The sequence below is a fragment of the Sciurus vulgaris genome (genome assembly GCF_902686455.1).
Source record: "Sciurus vulgaris genome assembly, chromosome: 3".
Taxonomy (NCBI): Eukaryota; Metazoa; Chordata; class Mammalia; order Rodentia; family Sciuridae; genus Sciurus; species Sciurus vulgaris.
In genome coordinates this window covers 140,635,414-140,661,174 of record NC_136463.1, presented here as the reverse complement: position 1 = coordinate 140,661,174, position 25,761 = coordinate 140,635,414, and the positions used below count along the sequence as shown (strand labels likewise).

General features: G+C 33.4%; 1 protein-coding gene across 4 annotated transcripts in view; it reads left to right on the top strand.

The window, feature by feature from the left end:
• Positions 1-25,761, top strand: part of CALCRL (calcitonin receptor like receptor) — a 95,604-nt gene that overhangs the window by 67,739 nt on the left and 2,104 nt on the right. For all 4 annotated transcript variants that reach the window (XM_079134570.1, XM_079134568.1, XM_079134569.1 and 1 more), the window contains 6 exons: positions 10,245-10,371; positions 12,936-13,089; positions 14,245-14,305; positions 14,391-14,457; positions 20,849-21,067; positions 21,227-21,268. In XM_079134570.1, the coding sequence (XP_078990696.1) occupies positions 10,245-10,371; positions 12,936-13,089; positions 14,245-14,305; positions 14,391-14,457; positions 20,849-21,067; positions 21,227-21,268 (670 nt within the window). The remainder of the gene's footprint in view (positions 1-10,244; positions 10,372-12,935; positions 13,090-14,244; positions 14,306-14,390; positions 14,458-20,848; positions 21,068-21,226; positions 21,269-25,761) is intronic.

The window sequence follows — 25,761 nt, the reverse complement described above, 5'->3', positions numbered from 1 at the left end:
TTGAAATCCCAGAATTACTTTAGCTATGGAAATTTGTTTTTAAAAAATCTTTGTTTATATACCTAAAAAGTATATTAAAGATACAATCTATATACACATTGCTTGTTCCAAAAAAGAGTCCAAAAATTTAGTGTCATTCCAAATGTTGTCCATGTGTTCCACATATCTTGCTATTTAGAAAAAGAACAAGTTTTTTTCAAAATAAGGTAAAGATTCCTGTATGCAAAAACTACATATATTTGTTATTTACTAAGTTTTCCTATCTTAAAAATCATGTATATAGCATGCTACATAAGCAAAACCTTGTAAAAACATATGGAAGTCTTACCAATGAAGAAAATGTGTTCCTTGACTTCCATATGAAATAAAGCATAGAGTTTCAATCACCTTGTTTATCTTAAAGTTTATACTGAAAGTACATTGTTCATTCTGTACAGTGGAATAAAAACTGGAATCTTTGAATGATGAGCTAGTACAAGTACACACTTGAATTTGGCATAACAATTTTGATGCTTATTTTAAGACCAGATTAGAACCATGAGATATATTTGAATCTTGTTATCATCACTTACTAATAGTGATCTTAACCTGATTCTGCTTTTAAGTGAGCTTAATTTTTTTTTAATAATGGGTCATGATGTTTCTAAAATTATTGGACAAAGTAGACTTACACAGTCCCTGGCATGTAGGAACTGTTCAATAAATGGTAGGCTTTCCTAATGTCCTCATTAGTCTGCATCAATCATCTGGGCATTTGAACTACATTTAGGTAGTCAATTCAGCATTACCTCTATATGATAGTAATGCAAGCTAAAGCAAATAAACAAAGACCCAAGTGCTATTATGGAGCTACAAAGAGGAACACAGAGGAAAGAAAGACTGATTCTGACTCACAGAATCAGAGAATTCCTGAGAGGATTCTATCATTGAAACAAGTGCTTTGATGGGGTAGAATTTCAACAAGTAGAAATTGTAAACCTTAAGTCATGAAAAGATTATCTAGTCTAATACCTAATTTAAATTATTTCCTAAGTAATTAACTGACTTTTCCAGAGCCCCTTCCAATCTTTCTATTTGGCTTTGTCATTTTACTTGAATAAATTGTCTTTTAAAAATGAATAACTTCAACAGAAAGAATCAAAGCTACAAATTATTTTCTTTTTTATTATATACTCTCAGGCCTTAGGAAAGACATCAGGAACCCTCTTTAGGGCAGACTAATGAATGGCATTTAAAATGCTTTCTATGTGTCTAGATACCCCTGCCAGAAAGTGTGTTCTCTAAAGGCACAACTGCTCCTAGCTCCTGCCTTGGCCATTTACTTGCTTCATATGAAGCACATTTTTTTTTTTTTTCCTTCTCTAAACCCAAATTTAGAATCTTTACAATGCAGATAATGTTAGTATCTACCTCATAGGTTTGTTATAAGTGTTGATATAATAGCAGTATAATCAGTGCAATGCAGTGCTAAGCAGTGTCTGGTTCAGAAAAAGCTATCTATAGGGCTGAGGGTATAGCTCAGTGGTAGTGTACTTGCCTACCATGCATGAGGTCCTGCATTCAATCTCTAGTACCACTGAAAAACCAAACAAACAAAAAGCCCACCAAATGAGACAGACATCATTACCCTATGTACATGTATGATTACACAAATGGTGTGAATCTACATCGTGTACAATCATAGAAATAAAAACTTGTACTCCATTTGTGTACAGGGAATCAAAATGCAGTCTGTAAAAATAAAATAAAAAATAAAATAGAAAAACAAAAAAAAGATTTATTAAAAAAAAGTTATCTACTATTGGCATTGTTATCACTCTTTCTTGTTACTCAATTGAACTGTTTTAAAATAGATATTTAGCCCTGGCAGGCATATTATGTTAATTGTATTTTAAAAACAAAATTAAGGTGTATTTAGTTATAAATGCACCACATTTATAAATTGTTATAATGATCATGTAAAAAATAAGTGAATATTAAAGAAAACTTTTTGTGAACTGAATTGGCAATATGTCAGAAGAGAATCAGACAAGTTAATAAAACTTATTTATGACCACAAAATATCATACAGCAGACCCTATGGTGGAATTCACATTAGAGAATTTGTAGTCTTTGAATTTAGAACTTTCTAATTCTTAATGCACAGAACTATCTCCTAAAATGAGGAAAGCTATAAGGTTGAATAGGAAGAACTTCACAAAGTTAGCTCCAAGAGAGTTTTGCCTCTTTATATGTCCTAGGGTTTAGCATAGTACCTTCAACTTAGTAGACACACTCAGGTTTTTGAGGAATGAAGACATGCACTGGCTTTGAAGATGATTTCTAGAACTGACTTTCTCATGCCTTCTCTGTGACCTTCAATAAAACCTTTGAGTTTGTCTGGCCTTTGTTATCTACAACAACAAGATTTAGACTAAGACTCTAAAATTCTAATCAGAAGTGATTGAGTGAAACAAGCCGGGAGACCGCAGCTAAACTGAAGGATCAGAGCCATGCCAGTAAGTGCTCAAAATGAATGGCTCATTAAGCTTGCTCTTGTAGAGCCAGGGTATGTTGGTCTGCTTTTCGTCACAGTGATAAATACCTGAGAGAAACAACTTAGAGGAGAAAAGATTGATTTGGGCTCATGGTTTCAGAGGTTTCAGTCTATGGTTGGCTGGCTCCAAGGGACCTATGGCAGAAGGGTGTGGTGGAGGAAACTGCTCAGCTCCTGGAAGAAAGAAAGGAAAGAGAGAGAAACAGAGAGAGAGAGAGAGAGACAGACAGACAGACAGACATCAGACACGTAAGAAATACATTTACCCTTCCAGGGCACATCCCCAGTGACCTACTTCCTCAAACTAGACCCATCTTCTAAAATTTCCACAACTTCCCATAATGACATCAAATTATTATTCTGTCAGTGGATTAATCCACTGAGGAAGTCAGAGCAGTCATGTTCCAATCACTTTCCCAAAGCCCTACTTCTGCACATTGCAGCATTAGGACCAATCTTTTAATACAATAGACTTTGGACACACCAGAACCCAAAAATAACCCAAGGGCAATAGTAATCATTAGTTTTCTTCCAGTCTACCTGGAAGCAATTCCTAGATGAGCATATGTTTCGCATAGTTTTTGTATATACAAAGAAAAATCTATCAGCATCTTCTTTCTGTTTCTTAATCCAGTTCCTCATGCTGCAGTCATCCTTGGTTAGTCTTTGGTAGAAGAAATTTTTTTCTCCCTGTGGTAATTAAGGGTCACTGATCCACCCTAATAAAAAAGCAAGAACTATACAAAATGTTGACTTAGGGTACTGTTTGTTATTTTGTGTTTAGAAAGGGAAGAGAAAAATCTACTACTCATCCATGCTTCAAATTAGAAACAGAGAACATGAAGCGCTATTCACCAGATATACTTGTTTTATATTACAGCCAATTAAAGGAAAGAGTCAGAGCAGGAGATAAAAAGAAAGAGAACAGAAAGGGAGGGAAGGAGAGAGAGAGAGAGACATAACTTTGGGGTTTGCCAAGCCCTGAGAGGCAATGACTCTTACTCATAATGATCCTTGGAAAAACAAAGCAGAACCCTTTAGATAAAATAAATGAATAAACTTTACTGGAATTAGTTACAAATTATGTTTTAATTACTGTTTAAAATCTGAAAGCATAGCAAGCCTTTCTCTTTCAAGTCAGACAAAAGTTTCTATCTTCTTTCATGTAAAAGAGAGCATATGATATTTGATTTGCATGGGAAAAAAAGAGGAAAAGAGGTTCTTTTTCTTTTCTCTTTTTTTTTTTTTTGTGAAAGAACATCATTGCTGACACTTCATTCATTCTTTTTAAAAATTTATTTAATTTATTTTATTTTTAATTTTTGTGATGCTCCCTGTGGTTTGGACCCAAACCTTGCACATTCTAAATAAGCACTTTACCACTGAGCTACAGACATCTTTGCAGACAGTTCAGATACTGACTCTAAACAACTTTAAAGTCAAGTTTCATACTTGCACCTACAGAATTCATAATATCTTTTCTAGGCAGTTACCAAAGATCTCAAATAAAATTCAGCCAAAAAAAATTATCCAGCTTGTAGGCCAGAGCATTCTCAACTTAATTACTGAAATAACCCTTAAGGACTTGCATTATGCTCTTCAAGACAAATGATACAAATTCTCACCTTTTTTCTTAGATTATATCTGAATATATTTCATCAATATTTTGAACTTTAATCTCAGTTCTACTTTTATGTATATCTTTAATTAAAGCCAGTATAGTTTTTTTCTCAAAGCTATAATTTTTCTCCTGAAAACTATGCATGATTCAGCCTTTGACTAGTTAAAGGAATCCTACATTGAATCTCACTATACAAATCACTCTGATGTGCCTGTTTTGGTAATTCAGATCCTTCACTTAATTACTTTACTGCTAACCCTGGAGATCTGCACTGTCAGGAGTCTGACAGGGCTGAGTTCAAAAGTAGACATCGAGTGTTTCAAAGCCTGCCCACCATTACCCTTGTTTTCTTAACTCTATGGTGTGATTTTTCACTTAGACCTTCCTTACGCACTGAGATCCTGAAGAACATCCTATTCTGTTGTGTGCATGCCTCCCCAGGTGTCCATTAGCTTAACATGGGTGTTGTTTACTTAAATATAGTTTTCTTATAATAGTTTGTTAAATCATACTTATTCTATCTCCAAATTTGTTATTTGTAATCAATGTACTGCAAAAGTCATCCTTTTCACACTGAATGTAATAAGAGTTGAAAACATTTCTATTAAGTAATGAGAGTACTGGTTGGAAAACTTTTAAACTGAAATTTATTTAATTTTCCCATTAGAGTATCAGATTTGAAATGACAGAGGAGGGCAATAAGTAATGGATTTGCTTCAAAACAAAACCCATTTCTGTTATAAGTTAATTAATTGGTATTACTGGCCAATAGAGGACAGTCTCAAGTATGGAAATATAAAATAGAAATTGCTTTAGAGAAATTGGACTTACTTTAAACAATAAATGTATAATTTAAAGCTATAAGTACATGTTAAAAATTACATATATCCATTTTATTGATATTTTCATAATATGCAAATTATTTATAGTATATTTCATCTATTTTTATTGATCAAATTAAAACACGAGTGCTATAGTCTCAGGGGCACATGCCTATAATCTTGGCAACTGAGGAGCCTGAAGCAAGAGAATATCAAGTTCAAGGTTAACCTCAGCAATTTAGCAAGGCCCTAAGCAAGTTAGTGAGACCTCTCTCAAAACATAAAGGACTAGGGATATAATTCAGTGATAGAGTGCCCCTGGGTTCTAAATTTTGCCTCTAATAGGGTGTTCATTTGGTTGGGTTCCATGAACAAATAAGCAGACATAAATAATAAAAGTGTGCCTAAGTTTTCATGGGAGTAGAATGGCAACAAATCATTTTAACAAAGCTGTTAGTCTATTTCTTGACACAGAAATTGTATACTTTTTGCTTCAAAACTTTATACTTTTAAGGAGAGAATAAAAAGAAGCACCATCCCAAAAGTTATGTTTACCAATCTGTTTTTTTAGTTTTGCATATATAGTTTATTCCTCATGTTCACAGATATGACCCCATGTAAGAAAAGAAGTCAAAGTAAGTCCTCAAGACTGTAGCATCCTGTTAGCATTTAGGATGGACAAAACCTAGGAATGGCTGGATATTGGGCTGCTAACCTTTGCAGATGGGAAGTTAATATGTCAAAAACTGAGAAGGTCTTAAATTGAGGAGATGGAGATATAAGAAAAATAAAGAATACAAAACAGTGTTCCAGTGGTAGGCAGGAAAAAAAGATGTAACCCAAAACAACGTGGACTGCAGAATAAATTAGGTTCTTTAAATTTAATTCCCTTCATCTATAGAATATGTGGGTGGGGGAAACAATTTGGACTTTAGCTTTGTCTTCTGTCACTTGTCCACTTTGTCAGAACCCTCAAAAACATTGAGCTCAGAACTTGACTCAGGGTGTTTCCTCTGTAATAATTTTCTCTCATTTTAGTTCTATCTTGAGTATGGCCCCTGCCACCAGGCCTCAGACTTTGTCAGACTTTGTCAGATGATCAGACTAGCTCTCTGATAATCAATCCTGTTTGATTTCTTAAAAGCACATACCAATACTGGGAATCATACTATTAAATTTATATGTCTATTTCTCTTCCACTGTAATAAGAATAATGTATCAGGGTCTTGAACTGGATCATTCATGACTGTTTCCCCAGAATCTAGTAACAGTTTCCAGTAGATAAGTGCGCAACAGTAAATAGTAACTAAAGGAATAATTAAGAAGATAAAAGCCTTATGGCTTCTTTAAAAACATCAATATTCAAATTAAACAGATCACCTAATAAGAGTATGATCTTGAGCAACTTACCTCAATTTTATTAAAGGATAATGATATTTTATGGGGTTATGAGATAAGATAGAGACTTTAAAGTGTTTATCTCTGTGCCTGGATTGTATTAAGGACTCAAGAAATGATGGCTCCTATTATTCTAAATTTTGCCTCTACTAGGGTGTTCATTTGGTTGTTTTTATGGTATAAGAATCATGAGACTGACTGTTTCCTCTTTTCTCAGTTTACTGTCCATTGGGAAATCAGAAAGAGCACTGGTACCAGGGCAGTTCATAAATGGAAGGACAGCAGTTGGTCACACATGCAGCCCTGAACTCTCATTTACATTGAATAAGAAGCCCTGCAAGGACAGGGAACAAGGGGGCATGACAGGGAAGAGCTGCCATTTCTCCAGAGGGCCTGTCATTTAGCACCCTGGTAGAAACACTCATGCTCTTTCTAATTTGTCCGATCACAAGCAGCCTCCAAAAGACAGCAATTGGGAAGAGCTCATGTCTACTCCTCATTAGTCAGATGACTATCAACTCCAGCTTCCATTCAGTAGACAAAGGATAAAAATGCTGATTTTACTATTTTATTAACTTTGTTGTTTTCTGCCTTTATTTCTGGTAGCGTTCAGGTTGATATGAACTTTTCTTTCAAATATATGATTTGTGCTTTTTGGGGATTATATATTAAATCAGATCAACTAGAATAAGAAAGCAGTACGTTGTAAACTGGGATATATTTACATTGCCCGTATTCACTCCTTCCATGATTTATTTTGCTCATAATTAGTGTTGAGAAAAGTAGTTTGGAAATTTTTAGCTCCTCTCAAAACCAAATGGGAGGGCTGTGGTCGTGGCTCAGTGGTAGAGCACTTGCCTAGCACGTGTGAGGCACTGGGTTCAATCCTCAGCACCACATAAAGATAAATAAAGGTATTGTGTCCATTTACAACTTAAAAAATAAATAAATGGGATTTTTTTTGTCATTGATAGTGGCAAAAATTTTGAAGATGAAATGGTATATTGTTAGGGGTCATAATGATAGCAAATGTAGTAATTTGGAGACAACCATGGAAGGGATGAAATTCTTTGCAGAAAGTTACTTATGTGCTAGATCTGTTTCATTATGTGGAAATTATCTTCCTAATACTGAAGTATTGTGCTTTGTAACAAAAAAAATCACAGGTTCTTTGTTGGGAGTTACTTAAAACATACATGTTTTAGTGTAGAGGCAGTATTTTATATTACTTAATGTTATTTTAATATATGTGACAGCAAATGATTAGAGTACTTGATTAAAATCATTCATATAATAATGATGTTAAAAAAATAATAGCTAAGTTGACATGGAGTGCTCTCTCTAGGCTGAAAGTTATACTTAGCAAATGGTGTGATTTATGTCCCTTAACCTTCAAGCTAATCCTATGAAGATTCCCTACATTTTAGATAAGGAAACTGAGGATTAAAGATCTTACATGATTCAAATTTATTCTGTAAGTAGGGGTCAGGGTTCTGATTTACTCTCAGATCAGGCAAAACCCACTCTGAATCACAAGCCATGACTTGATACTACCTGCTTCTAATCATTCCAAAAGACAATTCAAAAGACATGGTTACATTATATTTCTCAGTCTGTATCTTTCTTTGTTCTGTGTTCATGTATTGCTACTTTTATGTTTGTTTTCCTCTATTTTTATGTTTGTTTTTCTTCATTCCAATTTATTCCTTACAAATATTTCAGATTTGCTGCCTGGGCAATTTTCTAGTCTTTCAGTTATAAATTGAAATTTATGAAATTTTTGTTTGCACGCACACACACACACACACACACACACACCCACACACACCCCTTAACCAATGGACCTAGATATAATGGTGTTCAGCAGAAAAGGGCAAAATAACCAGTTAAAGAAAACATTTTTTCCTCATGATGGTAGCTGAGCTGCTTATATGCTGGTGCAAAAAAAAAAAAAAAAAAAAAAAAAAAAAAAAAAATATATATATATATATATATATATATATATATATGCATATTTGAATGGGCAAGCAGTTCGTTCCTAAATAATACTTGGCACTCCATAGACATAGAGTAAGCTCAAAGCAGGTATTTAAAAATAAGGTCACATGAGCAAATTTTATGCTAACAACATCCATCATAGAAGATGGTAAGCCACACATAACATAAATGATTTGGAAAGTATAGTTTTTACTAGAACTTTTCTACTATTCCTTGTTTCTTTTCACTCTTGGGGAAGAAAATTTCATTCTTTCTTTCATTGTTGCATTTCCTTCAGCAACAGCAAAAATTCTGCTACTTTTTGTTCAAAGTTTTCAAAGATTTTTCTTTACTATAGAATGTCAATACTCTGTAGTACAAACTTGATCCCCACCTGCCTATTAGTCCTATGCCCTTCAAACGGAAGTAAAAGTAAATGACTCTTTAACATGATACCAGCAGTTCTCAACTCTTTCTATTTTGATGGACTTCAGCTAGGTTTCATACACTTGCTGTTATATATGACTGTACTAACTACCTTGATAATTATTCTAAGAGCCATCTTGTCTTTCGACTCTTTCTAAGAATTCTCCATTAATATCATCCAACATTGTGGAAAGCATGTATTGTCAATTCATAATCCTGATTTTGATTGCATTTGCTTCCGTAGTCTTTAAAATATTATAATTCTATATAGAATTACAGATCTATAAACTGGAAAAAATTCCAGAGGTAATATAGCCTAAACTTTGTGTTTTTAAATATGCAACACCTTGATCTCTCATTCTGACATCCTGAGTGTGTACCCCTTTTAGGATAAAGGAATACAGTGATAAATTTAGGTGAAATTTCCTTAAAGACTTGAAAGTAGGAATTTTTTACCTGAATTGTACAAAATGCATTATCTAGGAGGACCACATTCACTGTATAATTCAGTAAAATATACAATATGAAATTCTATGTGAAATGATTCTTCACCTATCCTATATATATGTTTAGACTTGACATTAAGTATTCAGCTTCAAGTGGGTTCCAGTCTATTTTCTTAAAATGTTACCTGTAACAAGCCTTCAAGGGATGCCTCATGAAGTGCTTGAGTCTGCCCTTGAATGTGGGTATGATAGTCATGTACAGACAACCTTGGGGTGGATGAGGATCTAAGCTAAAAACCATCATTGCTTATCATTAATGATAACATTTATCCTGAAATCTGTTTCTACATGAACGTGGCCAGTTCTTCTTCTTTATTTTATTTAAGAGAAACTTCAGTAAAAGGTGGTGCTATTTTTAAAACTTATGTTTATCTGGAGCAATGCAAAAAAAAAAAAATCATCAAAGCACAGAAAACCTCATTGGTTGCTAAGTGTACATTTTTATCAATTCATGTAGTCTAAATGCAATAATATCTTTCTCCTTGGTCAGCATGATCAATACCATCACAATAAAACAAGCAGAACAAACAGCCTATGTGCTGCAATGAAAAGCACATTATCTGTGTGAGAATCTGGCAGACATCCAAAGTGTTCAAATTAATTAGTTGTGTAAGTTTTGATTATTTAACTGCACTTGAATCTCAGTTTCTGCCTTTGGAAAGTGAATTTATATGCTAATCATGCTCCCATATTAACAGAAGAAACTTAGGTACAGGTCCTGTATGGCAAATTTCCAATCCCTACACATGCCTAACTTTGCTAAGTAACACTTTTGCCTCTAGGTTTTAGGCAATTATTGGTTTACCCTAATAAAGATTTTATCATGAGTGAACCTTGGGGAGATTCTAAAATTAGAGCAGCTTCTCTGAATTGGAAACGTATCCTATTTGAATGATGTTTAATAAAACGTGTGGAAACATTTTATGATGTCCAAACACTTTGTTTCTCTTGCCTTGTAGGAGTCTAAGTTGCCAAAGGATTACCTTGCACAAAAATCTATTCTTCTCTTTTGTTTGTAACTCTGTTGTAACAATCATTCACTTCACTGCAGTGGCCAACAACCAAGCCTTAGTGGCCACAAATCCTGTGAGTAAAACATGGCCTACCTTTTAGGTTCAAGGGGCTGGTGGGGAAGAGAGGGAGAATCGATGTGGGGATGGGGTGTTTGATGCAAGTAGAACGTGTGGAAGTACACGTGCATGTATGTTTTCAGGTCTGACATACAGCGCATATGGAGCTGTATTACAAGAAAGATAACTTGTTTCTCAATGTTCCCTAAGATATAAAAAGCAAATAGTAAAAGGAGGAATATATCTATTTCAATTATTTATACATATTATATAGAATATGAGTTCATTTTATTGCTATCATCAGTGGGATGAAGACTATATGACATTTACTCCATCCAATGTGAAAAAACAATGTGACTAATTCTGTGTAACTATAAAAAACAGTATTTGAAAATGTGAACTTCGATTTAAACTTTACTTTTTGTATCAGGCTTACATTAAAAAGAATATAAATGAGGAAAATAACAATTTATACACCTCCTATTTCAATTAACATAAAATTTTTAAAAGATCGAGCAAAACGTCATTGTCTCAAACATTCTGAGATTGTTTCCTTTAATTTTGTCTATTTTTAACACATAAGTTAAAATTGAGTTATATAATTGTATATATTTTATGCACCCTATGTGCTTGTGTATGGTATATTTTAATTAAAATACCTGCAATTATGATGTATATTAAATTTTTATGATTATCTGCTTTCATAATGTTTGTAGTTTATACTATAGTTTTGGACATGGATTTGTGTGTGTGTGTGTGTGTGTGTGTGTGTGTGTGTGTGTGTTTATAATGTAGTTTTTTCTTTCTTTCTTTTTTTTTTTTAGAGTATCTAGTTACTGAAATCAGAGAAGGAAAGGGATTTTTGCCCAATGGGTCAATAAACAACTCTCATATGTGTTTTATGTGTGTTTTTAGGGTAATTTCCAAAGTTCTAAAATTCCCTTCATTGTTTGCTCATGTGCATCCGGATTGTTTAATCTTGTGTATGTTCCACCCTAAAGTCACTGGGTTAGGAAACACACCAGGGTATAATTAGCAATATGAAAAACTGGCTAACATCCTGTCATTTTAGAGTGCATTTTTCTAGGACAAGGAGATTCAGAGTTTTGTCACAAAGTTGTAAAGCAAGTTTCTAAATCTTGTATTTTTTTTTACAAGAATGTTTTTTTTTTAATCCATGAAACATAAAGTACAGTATAATTATTTTAATACCTTCTTGGGAGGATGTATTATTTGCTTATATCACCAATGCCCTGTGTAGAAATATATTTTTCTGAAGCATATTCTAAATTATTTTCATTAAAAATAGTTTATAGATTAACATTTTGTTGAAATCAAGAAACTCAATTTAAAATGAATATCTAAAAACCATAAAGATAAAAATTTGAAGTTGAGGTACATCATTCTATAGATATAGTTGAATAACTCATTTTTACTTTGAGAATTTTACATAGTATAGTATTTCACAAAAAGTTGCATTATTTAAAATGTGATGTCATGCATTCTGCACATATACTTAATAAAGAAATGGGTTTTATAAATTCATGTAACAGGTGAATTGTATACAATAGTCAAAGTAAAATTGCAATTATAAGAATTGTATTTTGTATGTAGTTTTGATTGAGGTTATATGAATATTAGCAAATCATTTTAATTTTCCTGTACTCAGTCTTTTATCAATAAAAATATGCCTAAGGATAATGTATACCTCACAAAATTGTTACAAAGATTAAATAAAACAAAATATGTAAAATATTTTAAGATAATTCCTATGTAAATGTTATTAATACTGTTCTATGATACTCAATATTTATTTTCCACTGCTTTTAATTCTAATTTTCTTTTTAAAGAAAGATGTTTATTTCAAAAATTATGATAGTTGCCTCTTAATATTTATTGACTTTCAGATTGGAAATCAGAGTTGATAGGGGTAATTAATTTGCCATATATTTCTGAGAGACATTTGTTTATTTCCTTCATCAAGGGAGTAAACTCTCTCTTACTCTTTTGTGTTTTCATTATCCAATACTTGAACCTCCCTTTTCCTGTCTCTGTAAAAGTAGAGAAGAGAAAGTGGAAACTTCAGGAAAAGAGGAAGAGAAACCATAGTTTTTTCTTCTTTATGCCCACACAAAGCTCTCATGTTTTGTATTTATAGGGTCGCCAATGACCTCATTATAGTATTATTTACTAAGTATTTTCACTGGTAATATGCAAAATTTATAAATATTTTTTATGTTTTTAAAATTCTTAAATATTTTTCTGACAAATTGCAACAATCAAGATATTCATGATTAAAATAGATGTAAAGTTATGTGTGGGTGAAATGCTTGTACTTTTAATTACATAATGACCAGAGTGCACTAGACAAACACAAATCCTCTAAATAAAGTCAAATGGAGTTTACAGAATTTTCTGGGAGACATACCATTACCTGTCTTCAGAGTCTGTGGATAAAAATTTTAGAGGCACCATAAAATATGAAGACTAGCCATTTACAAATCTTAGTCATTAACATATAAAATTTTGCATAGAGTGGAATCGTGAATAAAGACAGAAGATCATTTTCTTTTCCCACAGATTAGTTGTAAGGTGTCACAGTTCATCCATCTTTACCTGATGGGCTGTAACTACTTCTGGATGCTCTGTGAAGGCATTTACCTGCACACACTCATCGTGGTGGCCGTGTTTGCTGAGAAGCAGCATTTGATGTGGTATTATTTTCTTGGCTGGGGTAAGTGCCCCTACATACCTCTGCTGATTCAACTCTTTAACAAAGGTTTGAGAGATGTGAGGCATTTTTGCAATAAAAATATAATTATTTTAATTATTTTTAAAGAATGTCAGGTGATTAACTTTTCCTTGTTGCTGTATATTGAAATGTTTAAACCAAAGGATCACTGGCCCATTGTTTTCAGTACTCACAGGTTGAATAATAATTCAGTGTCTTTTTTATATTTAATATGCCAACAAATAGTTTAGGTTGATGGGATAGGTAGTGACTAAAAAATAAAATGAATTATGAATTAGGGATCTAGTCTTTGCTTAGTGTCAGTAATTGAATAAAGTCATGCAAAAAAAAAAAATCTATTTGTTTCCCACATGAACTCTTGATGTGGTATTATTCACAAAACAAAACACTGACATCCTCTGGTGTATTTTTAAAAGCAATTGAAATAATGCAAAATGTATAAAATGCACAAACTGAATTCAACAAGACTAGTTTTCAAAAATGAAGCTATAATTTTACTTATCATCTGTCTAGATCAAGGTATATAATAGATGTAGTTATAAAGAGATATGTATGTACATAAACAATTTTTAGAACAGCTAGATACCTTTATCAGCATTTCTTTGTCTAATTTTGTAAAGATATGATTTAGAAAGTTAAAAATATGCTAAACTTCTGGTGCAAAAACACTTCTTTCTCTTCCTTGTCTTCATCAGAAAATGGCTTACTGTTATTTTGTCTCTCATAGTAGAAATTGTTGTCAATTTCCCATTTTTGATTGTCTACAAAATATTAGCCAATTCCATCTAACAAACAGTATGAAAGTAAAAACAAAAAGTGTATAAATGCTGAATTTCTTCTAGACTTTGGCTCTCAGACAGCACATTTATGGTCTTAGCTCTGGGGTCCCCTAGTTCAAAATGACTTATATGAGAAGAAAATTTACACTTACATACACACAAACACAAAAATAAAAATACATAAAAGTTTATCATACTTATTGCTTGACCATACAGGTACTATTTACTCAATAAACATATGCTGACCAGTTTTTTTAGCTCCTAAAATATCTCTGACTTTCATACTTTATGACTATTTTAGGAGTTGCATCTACAAAGAAAACTGCATATTTTAAATTTTGTTCTCTTGTGTCTATAGGATTTCCACTGATTCCTGCCTGCATACATGCCATTGCCAGAAGTTTATATTACAATGACAAGTAAGAGAGTCTCTCTCTTTACAATTTCTATTAGAATTAAGTAGAAAATAAATCTTCAACATAACATCTTTATTTTTTCCCTTAGTTGCTGGATCAGTTCTGATACACATCTCCTCTACATTATTCATGGTCCGATTTGTGCTGCCTTACTGGTAGGTAATTAAAATTTTCTTTTTCTTGACATTGCTCATATTTGTGAATCTTCTGGCTGTGTTACATTCTTCAGTGTCTCCATTGTCGGAATGGAAATGATGTTCTTGCAATGCTTAACTGACTAGGCTCCACTGGAGGCCTTCTCTTTGAGGTGTGGGCAGAAAAGACAGAGGAACTCATGTGAGTACAGGAAAAAAAACAGCATAAAACCACAGGTTCCTGAGAAGCAGCAATAGAAGAAATACTCAAGCTTCTCCCTCTTCCTATAGTCTGATCTTCCTTTGGCCAAATATAGCAAATGTCAGAGGGCAAGAAAGTCTGAATGAGGATGTCATCCTCAGATGTCACATCCTGGGACACAGAACAAGAAGGAGGATGGATCTGATAAATGAGGAGGGCAACCAAGAAAAAGGCATTCTCAAAAGTGTATCTTAATTAAGAGGGTAACTGATTGCCTGGATTTAAATTCCACTTGCACCTCTATTTGCTGTGTGACCTAAGGCAATTAAACTAATTATTCTGTACCTCAAGTCTGTCATTATAAGAACTGAAAAAGTGGTGACTTTTATACCAATGGTTAACTATCTGAAAAGGACAGTTAATATCCAGTTTGTGATGTGTATAAGCACACATACACATAAATACCTAGGAATAAATTTAATGAAGGAAGTTCAATATTCTCTAATGAAAATTATAAAACTGATAAAAGAAATAAAGCATAGAGGACACACACACACACAATTGAAAGATACCCCATGTTCATGGATTGGAAGAATTAATGTTGTTAAAATGTCCATTCTTCCTAAAGTAACCTACAGATTCATTGCATTCCTCATCAAAATAAAAACAACATTCTTAACAAACCTAGAATATGATCACAAAATTCATACAAACCCTCACACATACACACACACAAATAATAGATAAAGCAATTCTAAGCAAAAAAGAACAATATTTGGAGGCATAATAATTCTGAACTTTAAAGCAATACAAAGTTATAACAATTGAAACAGATGTTAATGGCATAAAAACAGACACAAAGACCAATGGAACAGAATGGAATCCAGGTTTTAACCCTTAATTTTTACAGTCAAATTATTTTCTACAAAGCTGCCAGGAGTATAAGTTGGAGAAATGACAATTTTATCAATAAACAGAGCTGAGGAAAGAGGATAAACAAATGCAGAAGAATGAAACTAGACCCCTACCTCTCACCATAGGCATAAATCAACTAAAAATATATTGAAGACCTCTTGTAAAACCCAAAGCTTTGAAAGATCAGGAAAAAAATGGGGGAAACACTTAAAGATATTGGCATAGGTAAATACATATTTCCACTAAAGAATAAGCAACAAAAGCAAACTACACATAGAATTACATCTAAGAAGTTTCTGCATGTCAAATAGAGCAGTTGATGAATTTAAAAACAACCTACAGAATGGAAGAAAATACTTGCAAACATTCATTTGATAAAGATTAATATCCAGGATAGATAAGGAACTATTAACTCAGCAGAAAAAAAATAAAAGTCTAATCGAGGGCAAATTATCTGAATAGATATTCCTCTAAAGAAGATATACAAATGACCAGTGGGCATATGAATGAAAAAAATTCAACATCACTAATCATCAGGGAAATGAAAATCAAAACGACATGAGACATCATCTTACCCTAGTAAGAATGACTATCATCAAAAAGACAAAAAATTACAAATGCTGATAAGGATGTAGAGAAAGGGAATCTCATACACCATTGGTACCATGTGGAAAAGAATATGGAGATTTCTCAAAAACTGAGGAAGAATTCTCATTTCATTTGGCAGTTGTAATTTTGGGCATATATCCAAAGAGAATGAAATCAGTGGGCTACACCTGCACTCACACGGTATTTGCATTCATGTGGTGGGGGGATGAAAGAAGAATGGAGGAACTTTAGATTACATAGAGGGAAATCAGGGGGGTATGAAAAATGGTGGAATGAGACAGACATCATTATCCTATCTACATGTATGATTACATGAATGGTTTGTATCTACATCATGCACAACCATAGAATGAAAAGATGTACCCCATTTGTGTACAATGAATCAAAATGCAGTCTGTAAAAATAAAAAATAATCTAAAAAATTAATCAAAGTGTTCACCCAAAGATGAATGGATGAAAAATAATGTGGCTTATATTCACAATAGAATATTATTCACCATAGAAAGATGATGAAATCCTGTCATTCGCTGCAACTTGGATGGCACAGAGGACATTATGCTAAGTGAAATCAGCCAGGCACAGGAAAACAAATACTGCATGTTCTCACTCATTAGTGGGAAATAAAAAGTTGATCCCACAGAAGGAGAGAGTAGAATGGTTAGGAGGGGTGAGTAGGGGGAATAGTGAGAGAGTGGATTATGAACATTGAAATATAGAGGAAGGAAAGTAGTTCCCATGTTCTATGCACTGCAGGATATCAAGAGTCTGTATAGATTAATTATAGACTTAAAAAAAAATAGAGAAGAGTTTGGAGGTTCCCAGCACACAGAAATGATGATATTTCAGAAACTGGAACTGTTAATCACTCTGATTTGATCATTACATGTTTTCAAATTATGATAATGTACCACAATTAATGTAAAAATGTTACTTATCAATTTTAAAATATTAATAAGCAGTGATTTTTAAAGTTTTTAGAAGTAAGTATTAAATGTGTTTGTGTATAAAATATGCTTAGCCTGGTATGTAGAGAGCACATAGCAAGTGTCAAGTTCCGTGTTTGTGCCTCGTCCCACAAGACAGCCCGTTCAAAAACCAACACATTATTTTAATGTTCTTTATGAAAATTTTAACATGACAATATAGATTCTAATGAAAATCTCAAGGAAAGGTGCACTTCTGTTTCTTGCACCCCCCACATGCTGGGGACATGCGTGCTCACTGAGTTGAAGTGTACTCTGAGGCTGCCTGGCTTTGTATGCTTTGAACTCAAACAGCCAGCTCTCCATTCCTGACTATCCCTGCTGGCCGTGTATCTCAGGGCAAGTTCTGCTTTGTTTCGTTTTTAACCTCTCGGTGACTATTTTCTCATCTATACTGAGGGAATAAGAAGCATGCTTCACAGGGTCTTGCAAGGATTAAATAAGACACTTTCTGATAAGTGATTAGCACAATGCCCCAAATACAATAAACAGGAAAAACTCTTCACAAAGTTTCTTCGTTTGTAATTTCTGCATGTTATCATCATTCTGTTCTGAGCAGAGCTCAAAGAAATTAAATGGGTTGTTAGGGCCACCCATGAGCTTCCAGAACAAATACAAGGAAACATTTTATTCCAAAGATCTGACTGTACAGAGAATTATGTGATCCAAACTCCTAAACCAGAGAGATTTTCAAGAAGTAAAAATACCTAGCAAATGCAAAATGTGATAACAGCTAACCCAATCCTCAGAAAAGCCTGTTCACATCAACTCCAGGAGAGAATAGATAGCATAGCCACAGTAAATATAAGGATTTAGCCTATCAAGCTGCTCAGCAAGAGAGGAAGTGAAAATCCACTCTATTTGTATAAAATTTTTCCATCTTGTTGGCCGAAGACAAGACTGGGAGCCTGTTTTTCTACCAGTTTAAATTATTCTGCCCTTGTTTAAACTGCAGGGCCCCCACTGCTCCTGCCAATTCCAAGGTCCTGGGCGGGGCTTTAGTAACTGTTCATATGGCTGAATGTCTTTGTACAACTTTTAAAAATAAGATATTTTAACCACAATCATTTTCTTTCCACTCAGACTTCCTCTATCACATTTCCCTTGAGCAGGGTGGTATTGGAGTGATTGCAACACTTTTAGATCCTGCCAAGGGGAAGCTGAGAGAGGATACATTTAATTTGAGTTCAGTAGGAGATATTTAGGTCACTTCAGGGCATGGTTGAGGAATTGCTGACCATCCTTGTATGAGAATGGCTTCCAGGAACCTTTCTATAGATACTGTGAAGATTCACCCTGCTTTCTTTCATGACCCTAGGGTGGTTTGCCAATATGAAAATGTCTTGTCCTTATCAACTCTTGAACTTTATGGTTATCAAAACAGAAACAGGCTTCTCTTTATAACTAGGTTGATTCCAAGTTGGGTAAAATTCAGAAACAGTTCATCTTAAATTTGAAATTCTTGTTCCATTTTTGTTAACAATGGAAATATGGAAATATTTCCAGAAAATAAAATAGGATATGATAATTATGTGGAAAATGGTGTGGAGAAGTGTCTAATTCACTGTAAGATAACTATTCAAGAAAGATAACTATTCTTTCTAACGTAAAGATTAACTCCACTGTCAATTCTTGTTTCTAATTTCATGTTTTAAATCAGACTTGCCACGTTAGACAAGTCTTGGTGTTTAAAGAGCTTTCATGTAACATGGATCTAAATTGCAACCGTTCTTCCATGTTTTATTTGTAATTTATGAATTTATATATTAAGATTTTAAAAGTCTATAATATATAAGTAGATTTAAAAAACATTGTTTTCTTTTCTTCTTCGAACTGATAGTGATTTCTATTTAGTGAAAACTTTTAAACACCAATGGATGCTTGGAAGAGACTGTAGGAGGAGGAGCAGAGGGGCAGCTGGCTTGCCAATTTGTCATGTTTCATTGTTACACCTGTTCAATTGGCTTATCCTGCTTTTGTCTTTATTCTGCCTTTTGTCTTTTCCTGTGTCTCCAAACACGTTCTTTTTCATAGATGTGTCATCATCAGGATTCTAGTGAGTTGTGCATTTTCAAAGTACATATTACATTGAATTCTCTAATAGTAGTAGAATATTTTTATGCCTGATTATTTTTGTAACCGTTGTCTTAAATTAGTAATTGTTATGTTATTCTTTTCCACACTAAATGAAATACTACCTTTATTTTTCAAATTTTAAAAATTAAGGTACATGGATATAAATTATATACTGGTCTGTAGTTTGAAAGTTTAAGATTGTAAAACAAAGGGGAGATGATTGAAATCAGGGTGAGGAAAAAAGGAAAGAGAAAAGAAATTAGCCCCTATGAGGCTTTTCCAAAGTTAATATTCATAATCCTATGAAAAGCATAAAGGATGGGACTAGAGCAAAAGGACAAAAGTAAACAATATTGACTTGCATGAATAAAACAAAGAGAAAAGTGGAATTGGAGGAGGGTTGTGTTTCCCAAGATTCTTTCCTGATTCACCTTATATTCTCAAAGTTTTATGTCTCCCTTTCAAAGGGAGTGTTATCTCTTGGGGAAGTTATTGAGGCATAGGAGACAGTAAATATGCAACTAGAGATAGTAATTATTAGAAGGTCCCAGGGGATGCCAACTGCTCTTATTTCTAGGATGATCTGGGGCTCATAGCAGCTGGTCCACCTGCATGACTCAGCCTCCTCATAAGGATAGAGAAGACAATAGTACTACCTTGGAGAGTTGTTTTAATAATTATTGTCACAAAAGGATATTATAAAGATTATTATGACAAAAAGAAAGGAAAAAAAACCTAAAAATCTGAAGATCATTATTATGGTGTTTATTTGGAAAATAGGTAACATGGACACTGACAAATAGGTGATTCTTTTAAAAATTAACATTTATGCCAGGTATGGTGGCACACACATGTGATCCCAGAGACTCAGGAGGCTGAGGCAGAGGGATCGCAAGTTTAAAGCCAGCCCCAGCAAATTAGCAAGGCCCTAAACAACTTAGTGTGACCCTATCTCAAAAAAAAAAAAAAAATTGTTAAAAAGGACTGGGGCTGTCGCTCAGGAGTTAAGTCCCCTGGGTTCAGTCACCAGTACAAAAAAAAAATCAACATCTGTTAAAAATAATTTCTCATTTAATTTGAAATGTTAAAAATCTTTAGTTTTTGGACCACAGAAAAAATTCAAAAAACACTGCATTAGAAAAACTAAGATAAAACACTCAAATATTTCACAACTGAATGTGTTCCACAATGATTCAATCATGTGCTTTAGCTTTAACGTTTAATTGATTGAAATTGATGTGCTTGTAAGTCACATCTTGAGAAATCACAAATTAATATCTTAGACAAATAGCAGATCTTTTCCTATGTTGTAAATTTTTTTTTTTTTTTTTTTTTTTTGCAGTACTAGGAATTGAACCAAGGGGTGCTCTAACACTGAGCTAAAATCCCAGCTCTTTTTATTTTTTATTTTTTCTTTCATTTTAAGACAGGGTCTTGCTACATTGCCCAGGCTGGCCTTGAAACTGCCATCTTCCTTCCTTAGCCTCCGAGGGAGCTGGGGTTACAGACATGCCACCACACCCAGCTAATATTGTAAATATTGTAACATTTATAAAACTGGAGCTCCAATAATGCTTCTTTATGCTAAATATGAAGTGGTTTTTATGTGTCATTTTGGTTTTTTTAGGTGAATCTTTTCTTCCTATTAAATATTGTACGTGTGCTCATCACCAAGTTAAAAGTCACACACCAGGCAGAGTCCAATCTCTACATGAAAGCTGTGAGAGCTACTCTTATCCTGGTGCCATTGCTTGGCATTGAATTCGTGCTTATTCCTTGGAGACCTGAAGGAAGGATTGCAGAAGAAGTATTTGACTACATCATTCACATCCTGATGCACTTCCAGGTATGGCATTCTTGACATCAGTAAGGCAGCTTGAGAAATTTGGTATGAAATTTGAATATAGCTTTGGTTTCATTCTTGACTACTGATGGGTCAAGTTGGTTATAAATACATGTATCTTTTTCATTGGGATTCAAGTAGAGTTCTATTTTTCTCTTACAGGGTCTTTTGGTCTCTACAATTTTCTGCTTTTTCAATGGAGAGGTATGTCAGTTGATTTTATTCCTGTTATCATTTGATATTTATTTTTCCCTTAAAAGTGAGATTGAGTTATAAATTCCCTTGGAACAATCATTCCAAATTCCATTTCTATCACAGAAAAGAGTCATAACATCTCTTTTCATAAGTGAAAATTTCCTTCTCTAAAGCTCAAGTCATATTGGAGTTTAAGGGTTAGGGGAAAATCAGCCACACTTTAAAATATTCCATCAGTGACTTTTATTCATCTAGTCTTTTGACCTACCACTGGATCCTATTAATTCTGGACTTTACCCCAGGCATGACACTAGGTGATTCTTACCTTCATAGAACATGGATTGTAACAAGAAATAGAATCTGCACATTCCCCAACCCCCCACTCTGCCTGCCCCATTTCACAATGTAGCTTTTGGAAAAAGCTTTACAGTGAATACAAAAAGATGTAAACAAACTAAACTCTCAGTTATACAGGGGAAAGGTGCAGTGGTTGAGAAATTTAGAATAGAATGCTATAATTGCTGTAGTTCATAACATGGCAATGTGTTCTGAATTCCTCTAGATTTTTATCCAAGGCTTTCCTACTTGGGAGGTTTGAAGAATTTAAAATCTGTTGCTATATTACTTATACATATGGATATTGTTGTAACTCAGTGGTTTGAGCTATATTGACTTAGTTTTTCATATGTTTCTAATTTACTTGACAAATTTTAACCTGGAAGATTTTGGCAAAATTGAGCAAAGTTTAGAAATCCAGACAGTAACTGAGTGAGACACGAAAATTGATAACTGAAAAGCTTATCATAAAGCTTTGAATGGGAAACCAAATGGCATTAACCTTATGGGAATCAGTCCTAAAACACAACATTGGAACTCACGGTACATGTCATATAAAACCATGAAATATTGTTTTTCCTGGCTTAAATAATATTTTATATCTTTCTCTTGGTATATAATGCAATTCATTGCTTATAGATTAAAAATTAAAATATATTTAATTTTAAAATATACATATTTATTGTGTACATCCACTTACTAATAATTGTGTGTGGAATTATCAACACATATTAAGTAGTATTTATGATTCTTCTACATGGAAAACAAGATGTTGCTATTTTCTCTAAGTCAATGAGAAGTATAGATGGAGCACTATTAGGAGGAACAGATACATGATTTGTTTTGATAATAAAATTCAAAAAGTCTTTGTTAGGTACATCTGTAAATGTACTACAGTACACATGGATTTAGACAATCCTATATGCTGTCAATATAGGATGTTACATTTAGATAGAGATGAGAGTGATAGGGACAATGCCAATGAATGTGCTTAAAACATAAAAGGTATACCTCTGTATCTACAGAAGCAGATTTTATTTTTATAATGTGTAATTTTTAAAATTTGAAATAATCACTAGCAAAATGTTCTGTGATAGGCGACAACATAGAATAAACACAACAATGCATTAAAAACCTGATGGTTGCTCTATTTTAGGAAATGCTCAGAGTTTGAGAGTATGTGCCTATCTTTATTAAAGGGAAGTAAAAACAAGTCCTTTATACATTAATTTCACAAGGATTAATGTAAACTAAGGAATGTAAAGATTTTTGTGCAATATTCCACCCTCACTAAATTGTTAGTCTATTATAGATCCCTTAATTTTGTCAAACAACTTATTTTTCAAAAATACATGTACAAAGTGGTAACATTAATCATATTGGAATCAGACTCTCAAATTGGCTCTTTTATTTAAAAAGGGTGCCCAGAGAATATCAAACTAATGCCTGACACTCCTGTTACACTTTATCTGTATAAGCAAAAGAGACACAGGCCCTTGATCTTCTGCCATATCCTAAAACTGAGAACATTTTGGCATTGGAAAATTACAATAATAATAAGCCTTTGAACCAGGTTCTTGCCAAATCCTTTGGTTCTTCACAACATCTGTAATATCTGTCCCCTTTTCTTTATCTCTGGAGATACAAACCCTGTTGCATATGATTCATCTCTCATCTTAAGAAATACTATAATCCCTCCTTTTTATCTCTTTGCCTCTTAGTTTTTCCCACTTTCATAGCATGAAGAAACAGTGCCAAATCTGCTTTGTCTAGTTCCAACTATGTCATGTTCATAAAATCATTTACTCAGGCTTAGTTCCCTCCTTGCTTTCCACATTAGGTCAAGTGGCTTGCCTTTAGCCTAATATTGCTGGTTTGTTTTTTTTCTTCCACCTTAACTTATTTTTAGCCAACATCTTCCTATTGCTATTTCTCAATAGTTAACAGCAGTGGCTTTAGAGGTGCTCTGGTCTCTTTCCTCTCATCCTTAATCCACACAGACAAAAACATGCACTGCTAACATAAATGAGAGACTCTGGCCATCAGACAATGGAAGGTAGATATTTTTATAAAGTGAACAAAAACATTTTCTGACAATAACTGAACTCACATTTTATAATGAGAACAAGTAGAATTTCTGTGTGAACCTCTATTAAATTTTTTAGTTGATTAGATTAAGGAGTAGAGACTTAGATCCTTATCAGGTATTAACAAGCATATAAGATTGTAATGTTATATTCTAAATATTTAACCATACTATTTGCATAAAGCTAATAAGTAAAACAATGAAAAACATACTCAAATATTTAATAACACCAGGTCATCTTTACTTAATTTAAATTTATGGAGTGACCACTTTAATGTTCCATTGAGCCAGTGTGATCTCATGTTAGAGGAAGTAGATAAAAATGTAACATCCTCATACAGAATAATATAAACAACCAGAAGACTACAAGGCCTGTGGGTCTCTAATTAGGTTTATTTTTAACTTCAGTAAATAAGAACTCATACTCCAAGACACTGACCTCCCATGGTTTTTGTGATAATTTAGTTGCAAAGAAGAAATAAAAGGATGGCCTTTATCAAATACATTTCAAGGGGAAACAGGCAAATATTTCAAAAGCTATTTTGTCTTTTAGAATTGAATTTAAGCTTTCCTGTTAAGGGTTATAAGTAATAGGCTCGCAGCTAATATATTTCTTGTGGTCAGCTGCTTCTCACATTTATGTGGAATCTTTTTGGCAAAGGTGTGCTCTATATCCTTTCCACCTGAAGTTATGTTTCTGTATTCAGTCGGTCCAACAATAGCAATAAAGTGAGGAGGAATTTATTAAGTATAAAAAGAATCATGATAAAAAATTTTTGTCTGTTATTGTTTAGATATGAGGCATCTCCCAAAAGTTCATGTGTTAAACAATACTAGAACATTCAGAGATTGACCAATTGGGTTATGAGAGCCATAACCTAATCAGTGCATTAATCCAGTTGAATGGATTAACTGGGTGGGAACCATAGGCAGGGTAGATCACTGAGGGCATGGCTTTGGGGTATATATTTTGTCCTTGGTGAGCCCAGTATGCTTCTCTGCTTCCTGATGCTATTTCCAGACCTGCTCTCCTATACTACTCCCTTCTGCCATGATATGCTGCCTTACCTTCTGTCCAAAGCAATGGACTGAGACTTCTGAAACCATGAGCCCAAATAAACTTTTCATCCTCTACATTATTCTTGTCAGGCTTTTTGGTTAGAACATCAAAAAAGCTGACTAAAACATCATCAGAATATTTAGAGAGATGAAAGTATTTTTTGTTTTAAATCTCTGAATACTTATCTAAAAATTCACAATCTAAAACTATCCCATTTGTCATTTGATTATGTTTTTGAAGATATTGAATAAAATGGATATTATTTTTAAAATTTATTTGAATATTTTCTTTGGAGGATTTAGAATAACTTAAACCTAGAACAAAGTATTTTTTCTGCAAGATGAATACATTTATTGTCTAAAATGCTTTTATTTTCCAAGCACATTTATATGAAAATAAATTACTTCCTCATTTTTGTTTATCATATAGAAAGAAATGACCTTAAAAGTCCTACAGTTACTGAGCTTCATAATAATATGATTTTTTAAACCAAGTTATAGCATTGATTCATTAATTGTTCACTCTGTATTTGACTTTTACTTTTTATTTTCTACATGCTAAAACATAACAGGACAGAAAAACTTTGTGTTCCTTTTAAGTGACAATATAGGAGACTTTAATAGGACTTTGAAGACATCCTGGTGATCCCTATTTGTTACAGAATGTAACTTGGAGAAGGAAATACAAAGAAATAAGAAATACCTTTATAAAGATTTAATTATGATTTTTATATATGAATGTAGTGAATAGCAAATTGAAGAACTATATATAAAGAAAATTGGATTAAATAATTACTGAATAAGCATATTAATAGTACATTACTGGAAAATTACTTTAAGATGCTCACAGTTCCTCTGGGGAAATAATCACAGGGTTAAAGGACCGTAGAGAGCTTGGGGAAGATCAAACAATGCGCACTTAAGGCAAAAGTACACAGGGACACAGGGAATGGGCTCCTAACCTAAAAGCTGGCTGCCCCAAGCCAATCTACACACATATCAGGCCTGGAATGTCAAACTC